General features: G+C 41.1%; 1 protein-coding gene across 1 annotated transcript in view; it reads right to left on the bottom strand.

The window, feature by feature from the left end:
* Positions 1–655: 655 nt before the first annotated feature.
* MANEA (mannosidase endo-alpha) overlaps positions 656–16,743 on the bottom strand; it is a 47,611-nt gene continuing 31,523 nt past the window's right edge. The window contains exons 3-5 of the mRNA XM_088470836.1: positions 9,583–9,692; positions 7,897–7,973; positions 656–1,777 (exon numbers count right to left, since the gene is read on the bottom strand). Coding sequence (XP_088326962.1) covers positions 1,141–1,777; positions 7,897–7,973; positions 9,583–9,692 — 824 coding nt within the window. The 3' untranslated portion in view covers positions 656–1,140. The remainder of the gene's footprint in view (positions 1,778–7,896; positions 7,974–9,582; positions 9,693–16,743) is intronic.

Genomic DNA, 16,743 nt, shown 5'->3' with positions numbered 1-16,743 from the left:
TCCATCTGTTTCTAAAAAGGTTTAGAGTGGATTTGAACATTTTCAATATATTGTGCTAATATTAGTATTGTCACGTTGTTTGCGAGTTTTCTTAATTTTATATTGTCTGATATGGTTTACAATAGGACTAGGATTAAGTTGCTGCATTTGGATTCCCACCTTTATAAGAATATAATCTATGTACCATTGCCAAAGGTATATGTATTATTAAAAATGGATTGTCTCTTTAGACAGAGTTCTCTTCCCATGTGTTCATGTAAAGGCTGGCATAGCTTGAAGCATATCTAGTTCTTCAAGTTTTTCTTTGCATATGTAGGTCATGTGTGTCAACTAAAATTAATGTGGTCTGTACAGATGTGAATTTAATGTTATTAACTATGAAATCTATTTGTATATAATCTTCTAGTGTTTTCCTGATGGTGACCTTTTATGGTGTAGGTGTATGGTGTGTTTTCAGCATTCTAACTTTAACTAGTCTGATCAAAGCTAACTGGAGATTAGTTGTTGAGCTACTGTTCAGTTCAAGTTTGTATCTAGGTTAGTAAAAAAAAATCCATTGAATACAATTGAACAGTGTCACTAGGAATCATTATCAAAGAAAATAATGCAATGCTACGGCACAAAAAAATGTAACATTCCAATACAGAATCACACATGGGAGTATTCTAGCTTTATTCAGAAATAAATGCTCTACAAAGCATGAGTTGCAATTAGAAGTGGTAATAACACAGTATGTTATTTTTAAATTCAGGATTGTGCTCTACCATAGTGAACTGAATGCATCTCCGATCAGAGAGCAACACATGCTTGAATGCTATAAAACCCAAAAGTAGTTGGTACACCATAATATTGAAATTGTGCCAAGGCACCTGTACATCCTCTCTTACAAATAAAGGCAATACAGTACATAAACATATTTTTTGTCAGAATGTGTGAAGAGCCAGTGGGAGTATAGTGCATATAACGTCGATTTCAACCAATACAAAATATATTGCAGTGCTACAATACAATAGTAATTTGTCACAAATGCAGATCTTATCGCATTAACTGATTAGACATTTTACATGAAAAGAAAATTTGGATTTCGTAATGTAAAATTCTGTTTTGAATAAGGATTTTAAATAACTATAAACAGGTCATTTAAACCAGCCAATGTTCTTGCTCTTTCACATATGTTTCAGACCATTTTCGAGTGAGCTCCAGATAAATGTTAGGTTTATGAGGCAAGTAGTCCTCATACTTTGTCTGAGAATTCTTTTTCGGAATTGCCGCTTCAATCTGTGTTCCTTCATGCCATTCATTAAATGATGTGATCGAAATTATGCTAGGTCGCACCGTCATTGCTGCATTTAGTGCAGTCTCATAATATTTCCCATTCACTCTATTTCTTGTATTTTTAGAATTCCAAGGACGAATGCTGGTGTCTATGTACCCCGGTCCAACGCTTGGAATAAAAATCAAGTTGTTGGTATTGCAAAACTCTTTCAAACTTGACCAGTGTTGATGTGAAGATCCATAAGTAAAGCCATTTGTTGCAAAATATGTGTAAAGTCCATCAAAACCGCTTCTTTGAATATCAAATTTATGTTTCTCCTCTACAAGCAAAGCAATAAAAATGCCATCATATGGGGTATTTCGAATAGTTTGGTATCCAGACGCTGTTAGGAGATTGGCCCATGTGTCAGGTGATGTTATATAGGAATCATAAATGTAAAACATGGGCAAACTTCTACCGGTACTGGTCTTGTATCTGTAAAATGCTGGATGGTTCCCATATCTAGAAAAATAAAATAAAATACAATAAAAAAAATAATCAAACAAGGTGCATGAAAGTAGAGATTTGTCATGATGGGCAGTAAGGTTGGTGTAGTAGTAGCCCTAAGGTAATGAGTTCAATTCCTGACCAAGGCCCTATCTGTGTGGAGTGTGTATGTTCTCCATGTGTTTGCGTGGGTTTCTTCTGGGTGTTCCATTTTCCTCCCACACTCCAAAAACATACTGGTAGGTTAATTGGCTACTGGTAAAGAGTAACCCTAATCAATGTGATAGGAAATATAGATGGTCAGCTCCACTGGGACAGGGACTAAATGTGAATTACTAAAATATTCTCTGGAAAGTCATGTATAATACGTGTGCACTATATAAATAATTGATTAATTGGTTATTTTTTAAAGTTAAAAGATTAATACAAGCCATGTAGAGTGGGTCCATATGACAGGAGCAGATACTTTACACTTAAGTATTCTAATAGGTGAACAACATCTCTTGGCCAAACCTCCATTCCTTTTGGCTCTTACCAAACTCTCCTGCTGTTCTTCTCCTGGGCAAATACCAGATTAGCATCTCTCCCCTTGAATTGTGGATTCCAAAAAGGGGCTGTATAGTGCATGGGGAAATCTCCCCCTTGTTTACATCTTACTCTCTATGTGGTGGGTCCATAATGTCTAATGGTTATGGTGAGGAAAGAATAAGTACTGATTGATATTAATGAAGAGGGATGACTAGGAGAAACAAGTGACCTTCTCCAAGTTAACATGTTCCATGCTGTTATTATCAAACATAAGTCTGTGGGGAATGCTACTGGGAACTTGAGAAAAATGGAGACTGATGTAACTATAAATGGTTATGGGGTCACTACACTACATTATATGAATCCACATGGCAATATTTATTTACAGTTCATTATATAACGCAACATATTCTGTTGACATTTCACAATTGGAAACATTGATAGAACAAAACTGAGTAATAAAAGGCAGACAGAGGTAGGAAGGCCCTGCTCGCAAATGTACAATCTATAGGGAGATAGACAATAACACACAAGGATAGGTGCGATATATTACGTTTTAGTCCAGTCAGAATGCAGAGCTTCTTGGTGGGCTGTATGAACCAGTCACACAGGAATGTTGGCCAAAGGTAAGGAGGGTGTGAAAGAAAGACAATGTGTGAGGTTATGATTTCAAGGACATTGAGGTTGATGTAATGGAGGAGAGTGTGCCGGGGAAAAGCTTGTGATCTGAGAGAGGGAAAGGAGAATTAGTGAAATCAGAAACTGAGCGTAGTCTGGTGAATAAAAGATCAAGGCAGTGGCCATCCTGAAGAGTAGAGGAGTCAGTCCATTGGGAGAGGCCCAGAGTGGAGGTTAAAGAAAGTAGTTTGGAGGCAAGAAGTGATTGTGGACTATCAATAGGGTTATTGAAATCCCCCGTAATGATGGTGGAGATGTCAGAGGATAGGAAGTGAGGGAGCCAGGCAAAAAAATGTACCAGAAATTGTTGGGGTGGACCAGGTGGGCGATAGAGAGCAGCAACTCACAGAGAGAAAGGGGTGAAAGTTCTGATAGAATGTACTTCAAATGATGTATATGTGAGTGAAGGTACCTGTGGGAGAACTGTGTATTTGAAAGATTGGGACAGTAATATTCCAACCCCCACCTCCTTTACAATACCAGGCCTGGAGGTGTGTGTGAAGTGTGGGTCACCTTGTGATAATGCTGCAGCTGGAGACCGTGTCCGATAATTTGAGCCAAGTTTCTGTTATCACCAGAATGTTGAGGTTAGTTGGAATAAAGAGGTCATGGATGAATGTTAGTTTATTGCAAACAGAGCGTGTATTCCATAAGGCACATTTTAGTGACTTGGAGGGTGAAGGGAGACATGTGATGTTTATGAGGTTATTTGGATTTATAGTCCATTGTGGATGGGCATGTGGTGGAGGCTGGATTTGGTGATATGTCTCCACCTAATTGAAGCAGCAGGAGAGAGATATAAATATATTTGTTGGATTTGTATTAAAATTTTTTATATATTGGAACACATAGTTTAGTATAAACATTATAACTTTCAAACAATAATAATCCCAATTTCACTCCTGATATCTCCACCTGATTCTTTTATCCATGGGTTAAAGTGGGCCGGAACTACGTTCACTCACTTATTTTTGGAGACGGAACCAGTTCCGCCTCCTCCGACCCACCTAACCCAGGCATCGCAGGGAGGCTGCATTTGCCGGGTGCCCACTGAGATTTTGTTACCAGCGGGCACCCGGCTCCCTCCCCGCAGCTCCAGCAGCAGCTGGAGGCTGGAGCTCACTCATGAGCTCCGGCTTACGGCTCCCGCTGAGTGCAATGCATTATGGGAGAGAAGTCATGACGTCTCTCCCATAGTTCAGAGGAGCAGCCCGGCGGACTAGGAGATGGCAGTGGACGCGGGACTTAAGGTAAGTATTAGGTTTTATTTTTTTTGTATCGGCTTCACTATATGGGGCTGGGGGACATTAGTCAGGGGGCACAACTACAGGGGGCTTTTCTCAGGGGGAACAACTACAGGGGGCATTATTCAGGAGGCACTACTATAGAGTGCATTACTTAGGGGGCATTACTCTGGGGGCACAATTACAGGGGGCACTACAACTGGGGGCATTACTTAGGGAGCACCACTCCTGGGGGCACTGCATAAGGGGTACCACTCATGGGGGCACTGCATAAGGGGTACCACTCATGGGGGCACTGAACAAGGGGCACTACCACTACTGTGGGCTCTGCATAAAGAGCACCACTACTGGAGGCACTGAATAAGGGTTACTGCATAAGGAGCACAACTACTAGGGGCACTGCATAAGGGCCAACACTACTGAGGGTAGTGCATAAGGGGCACCACTACTGAGGGCACTGCATAAGGGGCACCACTACTGAGGGCACTGCATAAGGGTCACCACTACTGAGGGCACTGCATAAGGGGCACTGCAAAAGGGGCACTATCACTGCTGGGACCACTGCAAAAGGGGCACTATCACTACTGGGGGCACTGCAAAAGGGGCACTGCATCATGGGCACCACTACTGGGGGCACTGCATCATGGGCACCACTACTGGGGGCACTGCATCATGGGAACCACTACTGGGGGCACTGCATCATGGGAACCACTACAATGAGCAATGAATTTGCATAAGGGGCACTACTACTGTGGGCATTGTGTAGAAGGGGCACAAATGTGGGCATGGTGTAAAAAGGGCACTGCTGTGTGTCATACATGAATAAGGGCCACTACTATGCAGTGTAATGTGAATTGGGTGAATCAAGATTGTGCTACTGAGTGGTGTAATTTGAATTGGAAATACAAATTGTGTGACCACGCCCATTTATTTTGTACCCACATCCCTTTCTTTTGAGAGCCACGCACCGTAGGCGCGCATTGTAATTTTTTTTTTTTTTTTTTAGGAGGAGGAGGGTGAGTTCCCCCACTCATAATATGCAGTACATATCAGGGACCAGTAAGTCCATATTGGTGCTGCTGCATCTTCATGGCTGTTTTCTGGTCCGCCAACTATGGGCGGCGGCCCAGTGCCAATCCACCACTACTCTCTGACATAAGTTCCAGTTCCATTCAACTGCCTGCCCAGTGGCCTGCATTCTGCACTGACGGAGACCGCGCAGCACAGGACAAGAGGAGGCGTGACCATCAGCTAAAGAGGTAAGTGACCAGTCACCAGTTGTCCACATTTGCTCCAAGCCCAGCCCGGCCACACATGGTTCCAACTGACCTGACCCATTCCTACTCAGCCTTTTTCATCCCCTGCATGCTTGTTTGTCCAACAGTCTACACCTGCTTCTCCCTGACCCTCCCTAGTGTGTCTGCCATTGTTTGTCACCTTCTCTTTGTTTTCCCCCTTTTTCACCAATTATGTATATGCACTTGTCTCCATCTGCTCCTACCCATGTGTGCGTTTGCCATGTGTGCCACTCTCCATACCATGTGAACCTCTGACCGTACCCATGTATCCCACTGTCTAGACCCATGTGTGCCTCTGCTGAACTTTGATATTTGGGTGTGTGTCCCTGTCTGTGTGACTGTTGCTTTTATTCTCCTGTCCCCCATGTACATACACAATACATAACTTATACTTTAGTTATTTGTAAACTAAAGTTTCTCTTTCCATTATTTTTAAGTTACCGCTTTCTCTGAACTGCTGTTTTTAAATATTTTGCTGGTGAGCTACAGCTGCGTATACTAACTGTAATTGAGTACCTTATATATTTGGGGGGGGGGGGCTGCCTGTTTTTTCAGTCCTAGGCCCCACAATTTATGATAGCAGCCCTGGATTGGACCTTTTAATCTTAATTCTGTGTACTAGGAGTCCACTGTCACATTAAAGTACTTGTTGATGTTAAATTGAGAGGGCCATTACTTATTCTTCTAGATTGGTTTTATTTTTCACAGTTGACCATATACTCATCTGGACTTTAAACTCTTTGCTCACCCAACATTACTGCCATATATGCCTGCCCTTTCCCTACAGATGTGCCCACATACATCTATCCTCCGTGTGCTACAAGTCATGCCATACATACAAACGCGTATATTTTTATGAGGAATGTAACTAAGAAATGGTAGGAACTACGTTCCTTTAAAAGGTTTAAGAACTGCTGAGTTCAGCTAATGAACAATTCTCATCCCGAGCACGCAATATTTAAGTATCTGTTTTTCTATATTTGAAAATGCTTATGTCAAGCATTTTACAGGTTAGTAAAAAAATTAGTGAAGCTACACAAATTTCCTTTATAGAATGTATCTCTTACTTATATAACAGAATACAGATAAAATTCAACCTGTTTCATAGTGACTCTTAAAGCAATGTATTTTGAGATAGGTAGATACAGATGAAGCATATTTAAGACAAATAGCACAAGGTTAAGCTTCCATGGTGTGAAAAGTACAACATAGATCAATGAGGCCCATTTTCTTCATATCATGCCCGGTTTGAAATATATGTATTCTTGCACCATCTATATATATATACACTGATCAGCCATAACATTAAAACCACTGACAGGATAAGTAAATAAAACAGATTATCTCATTACAATGGCAGCTATAAAGGGTGGCATATACAGTATTAGGCAACAAGTGAACATTCAGCTCTTGAAGTTGATGTATTGCTAGAAGGAAAAATGGGCAAGCGTAAGAATCACAGCGACTTTGATAAGGGCCAGAGCATGATGGCTAGTCGACTGTAAAACGGCAGGTCTTGTGGCATTTTCCCGGTATGCAGTGGTCAGTACCTGCCAAAAGTGGTCCAAGAAAGAACAACCTGTGAACTGGGCGCACAAGGCTCACTGATGTGCATGGGGAGTGAAGGCTACCCCATCTGGTTCTAACCCACGGAAGAGCTACTGCAGCAAAAATTTCTGGAAAAGTTATTGCTGGCTATAATACAAAGGAAAGGAACAGGGGGGGCGGAGGCTGGACTGCACACCCTACTTTTAAAACATAATATGAGGTGCTACAGGACTTATAGCGCCACAAAAAAATGCTGGTGCACACTGTAAGCACTAAGAACACTGATAATCAAAATAATAACAAATTCTACATTTAACATGGAGTACAAATAAGTCTCTTAACATGTTTGGCCAAAGATGTATGCCAACCTACCATGTCAAAGTGGTGTCATTTCCCTATTCACCTCCGAAACTGCCTACAATACAATGGGCACGTGAGCATCAGAACTGAACCATAGAGCAATGGAAGAAGGTGGCCTGATCTGATGGATTACATTTTGGCAATGGCATTCCCAGATGGCAGTGGCCTCTTTCAGCAGGATAAATGCACCATGCCTCCAAATTCCCCAGATCCCAATCTGACATAGTATCTGTGGGATGTGCTTGAAAAAAAAAAAAAAAAAAAAAGTATGAGCCATGGAGGCCCCACCTCACAAATTCCAGGACTTAAGATATCTGCAGCTAATGTCTTCTATAGGCCATGTGATTTTAACGTTGTGGCTGACTGGTGTGAACCAAAGTATTACGTAAACATGTTTATAATTGCATAGATGAAAACTAAAAAAAAAAAAAAAAAAAAAAAATGCACCATTCATATAAAGCAAAAAAGAAAAATTTACCTTTCAATAATATATATCACATTGCTCCGTAAGCTGCTATCATCTCTATTTTTGTATGGCTCAATATGAAAAGTAACCTACAAAAAATAAAATCTGTATTAAAGCGCAAGCAATCAGTCAAAATGGCAAACAATATAAAGTGATAAAAACAGGCATTGAAAACGTTTATCTTTTACAGAGGCCAGTCATGGCTGAAATTACAGCATGATAAGGAAAGCAAATGTGTCATTACAATCTAAAGGATATATACATATATACAGACATATGTATAAGCTATCATTTAAAGGTCACTCCCAACATATTGTATACACAAAGATAAAGCAACAGAAATATGCAGCAGAGAATATTTTTTTTATGCTTACCACAAAAGTTATTAGAAACATTAGTTGTTAGAATTAAGCTAATGAAGATTGTAAGAGAATATTTCAGTACTCCTCAAAACATATCTATACATATATACAATTGTAAAATTTATAAACACATTTACAGAAATGTACTGTATGTTGATGCCTGCAACTGCGGGTGTATCTGCATGTGAAATGCTACGTTACAGTGTCAGTGGCTGTAACACTAACGTAGAGTTTTGCATGCAGAACAGAGAATATAGGCATGCTGCATATCTTTTTAATTAGCAGATGTTGCTTGTGCTAGCTATTCGCATCACTGTGTGAATAAAAAAAGGCATTTGAAAGTAAAAAGTTGCACGAAAGACTCTCAGCACTACAGAGCCACGCCACGGTGCGATTAGGAGGGCTGTTTAACGTGCAAGGAGGCTAGATGTATGAGGACACATCTGTACCCTTGCGTGAAACTCAAATGCCGTCACAAAACAGCAGCAGTGTCCACAGTAACAACTATGGCATTCATGGAGGAGAACCCTTTGTGTAGAAAACATTAATGCCAGGTCCCAATTCTAATGGCACTGATGTGTAGTTCTGGATTCCAGCAATCTGCAGTGGACACACGATAGTATGTAATTAACTATCAAAGGCACCGACTGGGGTATATTTCTTCATGGGAGCAGATTATGTTTTAGATTACCAATAGGCCGCTCAATGTGTCTGGGCTGACATCAATGGGCCACAGGTTGGAGTGCATTCTGGTGGGATAGAGGATGGGGTGCCATTTTTTTCTTTGGCATTGGCTTATGTGCAATATGTTTATGTTGCACAGGAAATCTTGTCAAAATGTTGGTTCATTCTCATCATTTTGGTGAGAAGATACATGCACACAAGGACAGCTGTACCGAATGCTATGTTATAGCACAACTGAGTTGTATTATTACTTATTACAACTACATTTTTTTTCCCACAAAATAGAGAATGTTTTTGTTTTTACACTTGTATTTTGTTCCCATCTTAAGTGCTATACAGTGGCACTAATATTTCCTAATAGGAATAACACATAATGCTAGAGATTGTGGAACTGCCACCCAGAGCTCCTCTTCAGTGCAGTATAACAGTGCAGCGCTCAGACAAGAGAGACTTCAGTTGCCAGAGTACATTCTTTAATCACTCACCATGGTGATCTGATGGGATTTGTTAAAAAACCCATTAGGACGATGTTTTGTAATGTGTAAAATGTAAAAACAAAAAAAGGAAGAAATTAGATTATACCAATATATTTACAGATTAAGATGTAAACGTTCAGTGGAAAATAGAGGAGAGTAATATATTTTTAACTTACCTTCAGGCTATATTTGTGAGCCATGTCTAATACATTTGGCAGTAGGTCATCAGATGGAGCACCGTTGTCATCACTCATTTGTGGTGGATACCAGGAGATGGATATCACTCCTGTGAATACCAATTAAAAGTTTTTTTTTTTTCTACCAAACTGTGCATATACATTGCTTGACTTCAGGAACTGTTTACTATAAATTCCTAAAAGTCTTCTTATTCATGAAGACAAAACAAAATGTTAGGTTCTAGTAAAATACCAGCTTTTCAGGATTACTGACAAAGCTTTTACAGAATCAGGAAGCGCCATTTTCAGAACATTCTCATTTCCCTATGATAAAATAGCTTAAGTGTCATATTCACCAAGCAAATGTAGCCCAAATTTATAGATAATTATGTTTTGTTAGATTCAGCACTTAAAACATCTAAATGGAAGTAATGAATCCCTATCAAACCTAAAGCAGAACATATTTTAATAGGTATCAAAGTGTAAACTGCATTAAAAGCACCGTTTAATTTATAATATAAAGTAAACATTATATATTCATACAATACAGAGTCAATCTTAAATCACATTTGCGGCATAAATTAGGAGCAGGGGAAAAGTTCCTGATAAACATCCAGTTCATCATTAAACAGCTTACTTTTTGTAGAATAGTTGAATAATCCATGAAAATTAAGTGATTTATAATATGGAAGTAAAGTCCCAGCAGTGAGCTCCAAATGCTGCACACAAGTGAAGTCCGTGTTTACGCCAGCAGGGAAACAGCAGGTGGGGAAGTGATAGAGGAACAAGGTGCACCGTAAGCTTCATTATATAGCGGTCAAATACTCAGAAGGGCTGTTAAACATCTGATGTCTTTCTTCACAGCAATTGTGATTTCCTCAGGAGGTACCTCTCCTGTCACTCCCCTTTTGCTATTTGCTAGCTGACTGAGGGGTCTATGCACAAAGCCTTGGAGAGAGATAAAGTGGACGGAGATAAAGTACCAACCAATCAGCTCCTGTCGCTTTAGAGGGTGTGTTTGACAAATGACAGTTAGGATCTGATTGGTGGGTACTTTATCTCCACCCACTTCATCTCTCTCTAAGGCTTCGTACATAAACCCCACAGACCCAAACTAATCCAGAAACGCATTGTTAAAGGATGGGGGATGTCTACAGCATTCATGTTATAAATTGTATTAACTATTATACCATAATGCAACAAGCCCTTTATAACAAATGTAAATGCCCGCCCAGTTGTGATGTCAGCCCGGACACATCGAGCAGCCGATTGGCAAGTGTGTATAGCTTACCAATCGTCCACTCTGATGTCTGAATATGTACCCAGCATTAGTCTTTGAAGAAGCTTTGATCACTTAGGCTACCATGTAACGATTGATATTGTTAAACCAATTATGAAATTGTCTGAATATTATAATAAGCTCCGCCCTCACTGCATCAGGATGTACGGATCTCAGTGACTGCAGTCCTACATACAGATGTGTCCTCGTACATCTAGCCTCAATAGGCCATGCAGCGCGACTTGCCTGCCGTAAGTGAGCACCAGGTCCTCTGACGGCACCATGCATCTAGTTTACCCAAAAAAAGGTGTCTAAGTTGCAATGCAATGAGACTAGGACGCACCAGCAGACTGTGCTGATTAATTTGATATGCGACACTTGTATATCTGTGTGCACCTGAGTATGTATATGAACCACAACGTTACTTGGAATAAAAAAGCTGCAGGCACTACATTATAGCACTTCGTATACAGACTCAGTCACACACAGACGTACAAGACTTGCATATCAAATCAGCACAGTCTGTTGGTGTATTCTAGTCACATCGCACTGGGACTTAAATGCATTTTCGGCAAGAACAGACAAAAAAAGACGCCAAGTGCCACGAGATCTGGCGCGCCTAGAGAGGCTTTATAGCACGACTGCAGCAAAGATGTATAAGGACACATCTGTATGTAGTACCAGTCAGGGCGATACAGTGATAGCACCCTAACAAAAAGTGTAACAAGTGATTATAAAACGGCCTTCTCTAATCTACAGCATGCTTTATTGCAACATGTAATTATTCATTTTTAGATTCTCAGTCTCCTAATTAACCAATTATTATTGGGTTTCTCCTCATTTGAAACTTGTAATTCCATTAATATCGGTTTCTCAGTTCTCTCATTCCCCTGATTTAATACTCATAACAGAATTGATCAACCAATAGGCTATTCAATATATACAGGTTTGGAGCTTGTTCAAGGAGCAGCTTGGAAATCAACAAATGCTGGTGCCAAAACACCAGTGAGGAACAAATAGCACAAGGAAAGAACTGATTGCTTAACACGAACAAAGTAAAAGACGACAATGTACAAAAGTTTTGTAATTAAAGTTGCAAATTAGAAGATCCAAGATTAAGAAAACAGTTTTAATGAAATGTGATAGAAATGGTTTAAATAGTTGTTTTGTTTCCGTTCAAAACATTAGGATGAAGGCATTGGAGGAAGTGACCAAAGTAGAGGCGAAGCCGTCAGTAGGAGGAGGAGTGGAGAAGGCAGGAAGGCGTATAGATAGAAATAAGGGATTGGGGAGGGGTCGGGGGCTTTCAGGGCTTTATAAATGAGTGAGTCATTTAAACTGGATTCTCAGGATGATAGCCAACGAAGGAGGTTGTTAAGCGGCGATGATGTGTGGAAAGAAAGGAAGATGAGACGAGTCTCAGTAGCAATAACGAAATATTAGGGGTGAGGCAGCATGGAGCGAGGCCAGGAAGGAGATTACAGTAGTCAGGACAAGGAATGATGTGTGCATAGACAAAGGTTTAATGGCATGTGGGGTGAGGAAAGGTTGAATCCTAGGGGTATATTTACTAAACTGTGGGTTTATAAAAGTGGAGATTTTGCCCACAGCAACCAATCAGATTCTAGCTATCATTTTCTAGAGGATAAATGATCAAGTAAAATCTGATTGGTTGCTATGGGCAACATCTAAAGTTTTGTAAACCTGAACTTTAGTAAATATACCCCCTAGAGTTTTTACGGACGTGAATTTAAAGTATACTACATAGCCAAAAGGTATATGGACCACCCACACATCACCCCCATAGGTGCTTCCAGAACTTCTCATTCCAAAACCATGAACATTACAATTGAGTTGGTCCCCATTGGCTGCTGTAAGTGCATTCACTCTACTGTAAAGGTTCTGCACTAGATTTTGTAACACTGCTATGTGGATTCAGCCACTAGAGCTTTAGTGAGGTTGGGTACTAGTACTGGATGACAAGACCTGACTCGCAATATATTGCTGAAGGTGATCTATAGGGATTAAGTCAGAGCTCTGTACAAGTCAAGTTTTTCCACACCAAGCTAAAAGTTATTTTTTAATGGTCCTCATTTTGGGCCTAATTCAGATAGTTACATACATATCCAATGTTTGCAGATCTTTGCAGGAGTCGCATTGCACATATGCAGATCTGTTTCTGCATTGCCGCTTGCAGTGCCCCAAAAGCTGTAGCATGATTACCAGTAGCTACATCCTTGGATGCAGCTTCACTGACCCTGGCAGAGTGACTTCACCAGACATCCTGAGTAAACTGAGGGTTAAACAGATGTCCGATGATCATGCAGTTGATCTGATGCTGTGTATTCAGATGCAGCAGTGGATCACAGAAATCTGCAGAGGGTATCTTTTTGCTAAAGAAGACTCCTGCATCTTTTGCATATTTTCTGACAACCACTGTGTACAAAGAAGCAGCGGGTGTGCTAAAGCATACATCTCTGAATCAGGCCCTTTGTGCATGGAAGCGATTGGAGCAATTGCCCCTATGGCACCACAGTCCAGCCTTGATCATGAACTCTCTCCTCCTGAACTGAAGAAGAAGCTATGTGCCTGCCCTCCCCTTGTCTGTACATCCCCTCCGAGTCTTCATTCAGCCTGCTGTGTGCATGATGAGGCTGTGCTGTGATCAGAGGTGGGAGGGTTAAGTGTGAGAGCTGCACAATCCAGGATTCCAGGTACAGAGTGCAGTGGGCTTTTCCTGGGGGTGGGAGTGGATCGGGTGACAGGCAGCTGAACGTTTTGCTCACAGAGTGGCTCAGCTGCAGTTAGCAGAGACTAGTTTGGCATGTAGTAGCAGCCAGCAGCAGCATCCTGTCATCTCTTTCCCTCTCTGTCTACACTACACATTACATACTGACTGATGGCCGCCCATTCTTGCCTGATCAATGCTTGGAGTTTGTCAGAATTTGTGGGTTTTTGCTTGTCCTCCCGCCTCCTGAGGATTGACCACAAGTTCTCAATGGGATTAAGCTCTGGAGAGTTTCCTGCCCATGGACTCAAAATGTCGATGTTTTGTTCCCCGAGCCACTTATTTATCACTTTTGCCTTATGGCAAGGTGCTCCATGATGCTGGAAAAAGCATTGTTCATCACCAAACTGTTCTTGGATGGTTGAGAGAAGTTGCTCTTGGAGGATGTTTTGGTACCATTCTTTATTCATGGCTGTGTTCTTAGGCAAAATTGTGAGTGATCCCACTCCCTTGGCTGAGAAGAAACCCCACACATGAATGGTCTCAGGATGCTTTACTGTTAGCATGACACAGGACGAAAACTTTTGGAGGATGGCCTGGTGTCAAGAAGGGAAGCAAAGAAGCCAGGAAAAACAGCAGGAACAGACTATTCTGCAAAATGTACAGGGATTGGCCTGCTGTGGACTGGGGTAAAGTTATTTTCTCTGATGAATCCCCTTTCAGATTGTTTGGGGCATGTGGAAAAACGCTTGTCCGGATTAGGAAAGGTGAGCGCTACCATCAGTCCAATTCATCATTGCTCCAGTGTGGAGATAGCTGATCTGAAAATCAAAGTGAATCTTTTCACTACACTAGTGTAAATGTGTGACATACAGGTCACGCATGCGCACATGAGCCTTGGCGTCCGGCAGCAGGAGCTGGACAGATTGCAACTCGGGACTCCTGCCCATAAGGAAGGAGTGGGTTGTGAGCCGCGAATGAAGGCAAACACCACAGTCAAGCTCCGAAAATATTGTGTTTTCAGAGCCTGATGAAGTCTGTCCCCGTAGTGCAGAGGTTCCCAAAGGCAGTCCTCAAGGCTCCCCAACAGTTCAGGTTTTAGAGATATCAATGGTTGAGCACAGGTGACTTAATTAGTACCTCAATCAATGTGATATAATCACCTGTGCTCAACCATGGATATCTCTAAAACCTCAACGGTTGGGGAGCCTTGAAGACCTCTGCCATAGTGTATGGGGACAGCGGGCAATTCCGTGAGGGGAAGGTAAATCAGGAGATATCTGTGATATCTCCTGCTTTACCTACTTGATGAATGGCCCAAAAACTTAATTTCTACAAAAGCAGGTGAAAATTTAAATTTTTACCTGCTTTTGTAGAAATTAAGTGATGATGAATAAACCCCTTTGCATACAGTACATGAATACACAGTGAATACATAAACATATATAAAATTGTCACAGCCAATGTGGCAAAAAAAAAAACCCTGTAAAAGGGGAGGTGATAGGACCAGAAAGGGGAGGTGCCAGCAAAAGAAGGAGGAGTCAGAATCATTAAATCGCCCTCCCCCTAAAAGAACAATCTTGATCCGTCCCTGCTGCAGCCTTAATTTTTTTTTTTATATTGTCCATGCCTACAACCCCATTGCATTGATCCTGAAAGAACCCCCCTGTATGCTAACATGGTTTTAGCCCTGAAAAGGACCTATCTATCCATTTATACAGTATGTGCTTGGATGAAATTAGTAACGGTCAGTGCAGGTGCAGTGTGACAGTTGATGCTCAGGCTTACTGCTCTTCAGTTTGAGCTCTGCCTGCCCCCCACTGGTACATATCAGCCTGTGCCTTCAGATCAGTGCAGTTTTAGGCACTGGAAGACATCCTGAGCAAACTTGCTGAAACAAACTCCACAGCCTACTTGGGGCCATACAGACCTCCATGGCACTGACTAACTTCAAACATAACCAAAAATCTAATCATGCCAAATTTGGTGACGCCAGGTACAAAACTCTGGCCAAAGGACAGATAGACAGACACATACACACACTTTCTAGCTTATTATATAGATAATATAATATTTTGTTTACACATTTAAAAATATATTGTGGTAGTCACATATTGCAAAAATTATCAGGAGGCCAGCTTAATTAAGGGCAATTAGCCCCAAACATTGTTGTGGAGCTAATGAATCCAATTAGCCCCGAAGTACCGCTCGACACCAGCATTTATCTTGGTTTTTTTTTTCAGAACCTGATGTGTTCTGAGAAAAAATCCACAAAGTGTAGTTTTTACACTGCCGCAAAGACTAATAGGGGTATTCAATATGGAGCGAAAACGCGGTTTCTGCGAGGTTTTCGCTCAGATGACGTCATTTTCACCGGTTTTACTTTTACACCGTATTCAAATTTGAAAACTTTTGCCGGTGCGAAAAGAATTTTGCATTCGACCCTGCGAAAAAGTATCACCAAGGAATGGGTGGCGAAAAAAAGTGCAGAATTGGGGTTTTGGGGTGCAACATTTTGGAAACCACCCTGCAACCTTCAGACAGTCCCCCAAAGGTAAACTGTGTCAAAAACATTTTGAAAAATACCTCAGAGGACCCCAAAAAAGCACTTTCATTTTGTGGTCGAAAAAAAAAAAGTGGGGGGTATAAAGTTAAACTAGCGAACTACAATCTAGCGGGGTCCCAAGTATGCCCCAGGTGTTTTTTTAATTGCAGGTGTTTGCGGCAGGTGGATTTTTCACGTTTTTTTAAAACTTCACTTTAGCAACTTTTAAATATGCTCACCCCCATTTTCAAGTACCCCAAATTTGCTGGGAGAACTTATTTTCTGCAAAAAAAACACTTCTAAATACTATTCTTCACCACCTTCCCAAATCCCCAAAATAGCAGCTATTGAGCCCGTTTAAAGACCCCAAAAACCTTCAACAGGGCTAATCGGTGGTATCCAGAGTGATCCCCCATGTCAGAGCATCTTTTTGGGGGTGTTAGGCCCTAGGTCTGAAAAGGAAGAACAGTCAGAGCTCATGGACAGACACTGATGTTGTATTTCTTCCAAGTATTCTTATCACAGATCATGGGCCATTAAACACTTGTCATTTAGCAATGAATCACTATTCCATTGCCAGTTTATAACTTGAAACAGTTGTGATGTCCT

This window comes from Taudactylus pleione, unplaced genomic scaffold, assembly GCF_031769625.1.
Source record: "Taudactylus pleione unplaced genomic scaffold, aTauple2 ptg000015l, whole genome shotgun sequence".
Classification (NCBI taxonomy): domain Eukaryota; kingdom Metazoa; phylum Chordata; class Amphibia; order Anura; family Myobatrachidae; genus Taudactylus; species Taudactylus pleione.
This window is presented reverse-complemented; position numbering and strand designations above follow the sequence as displayed.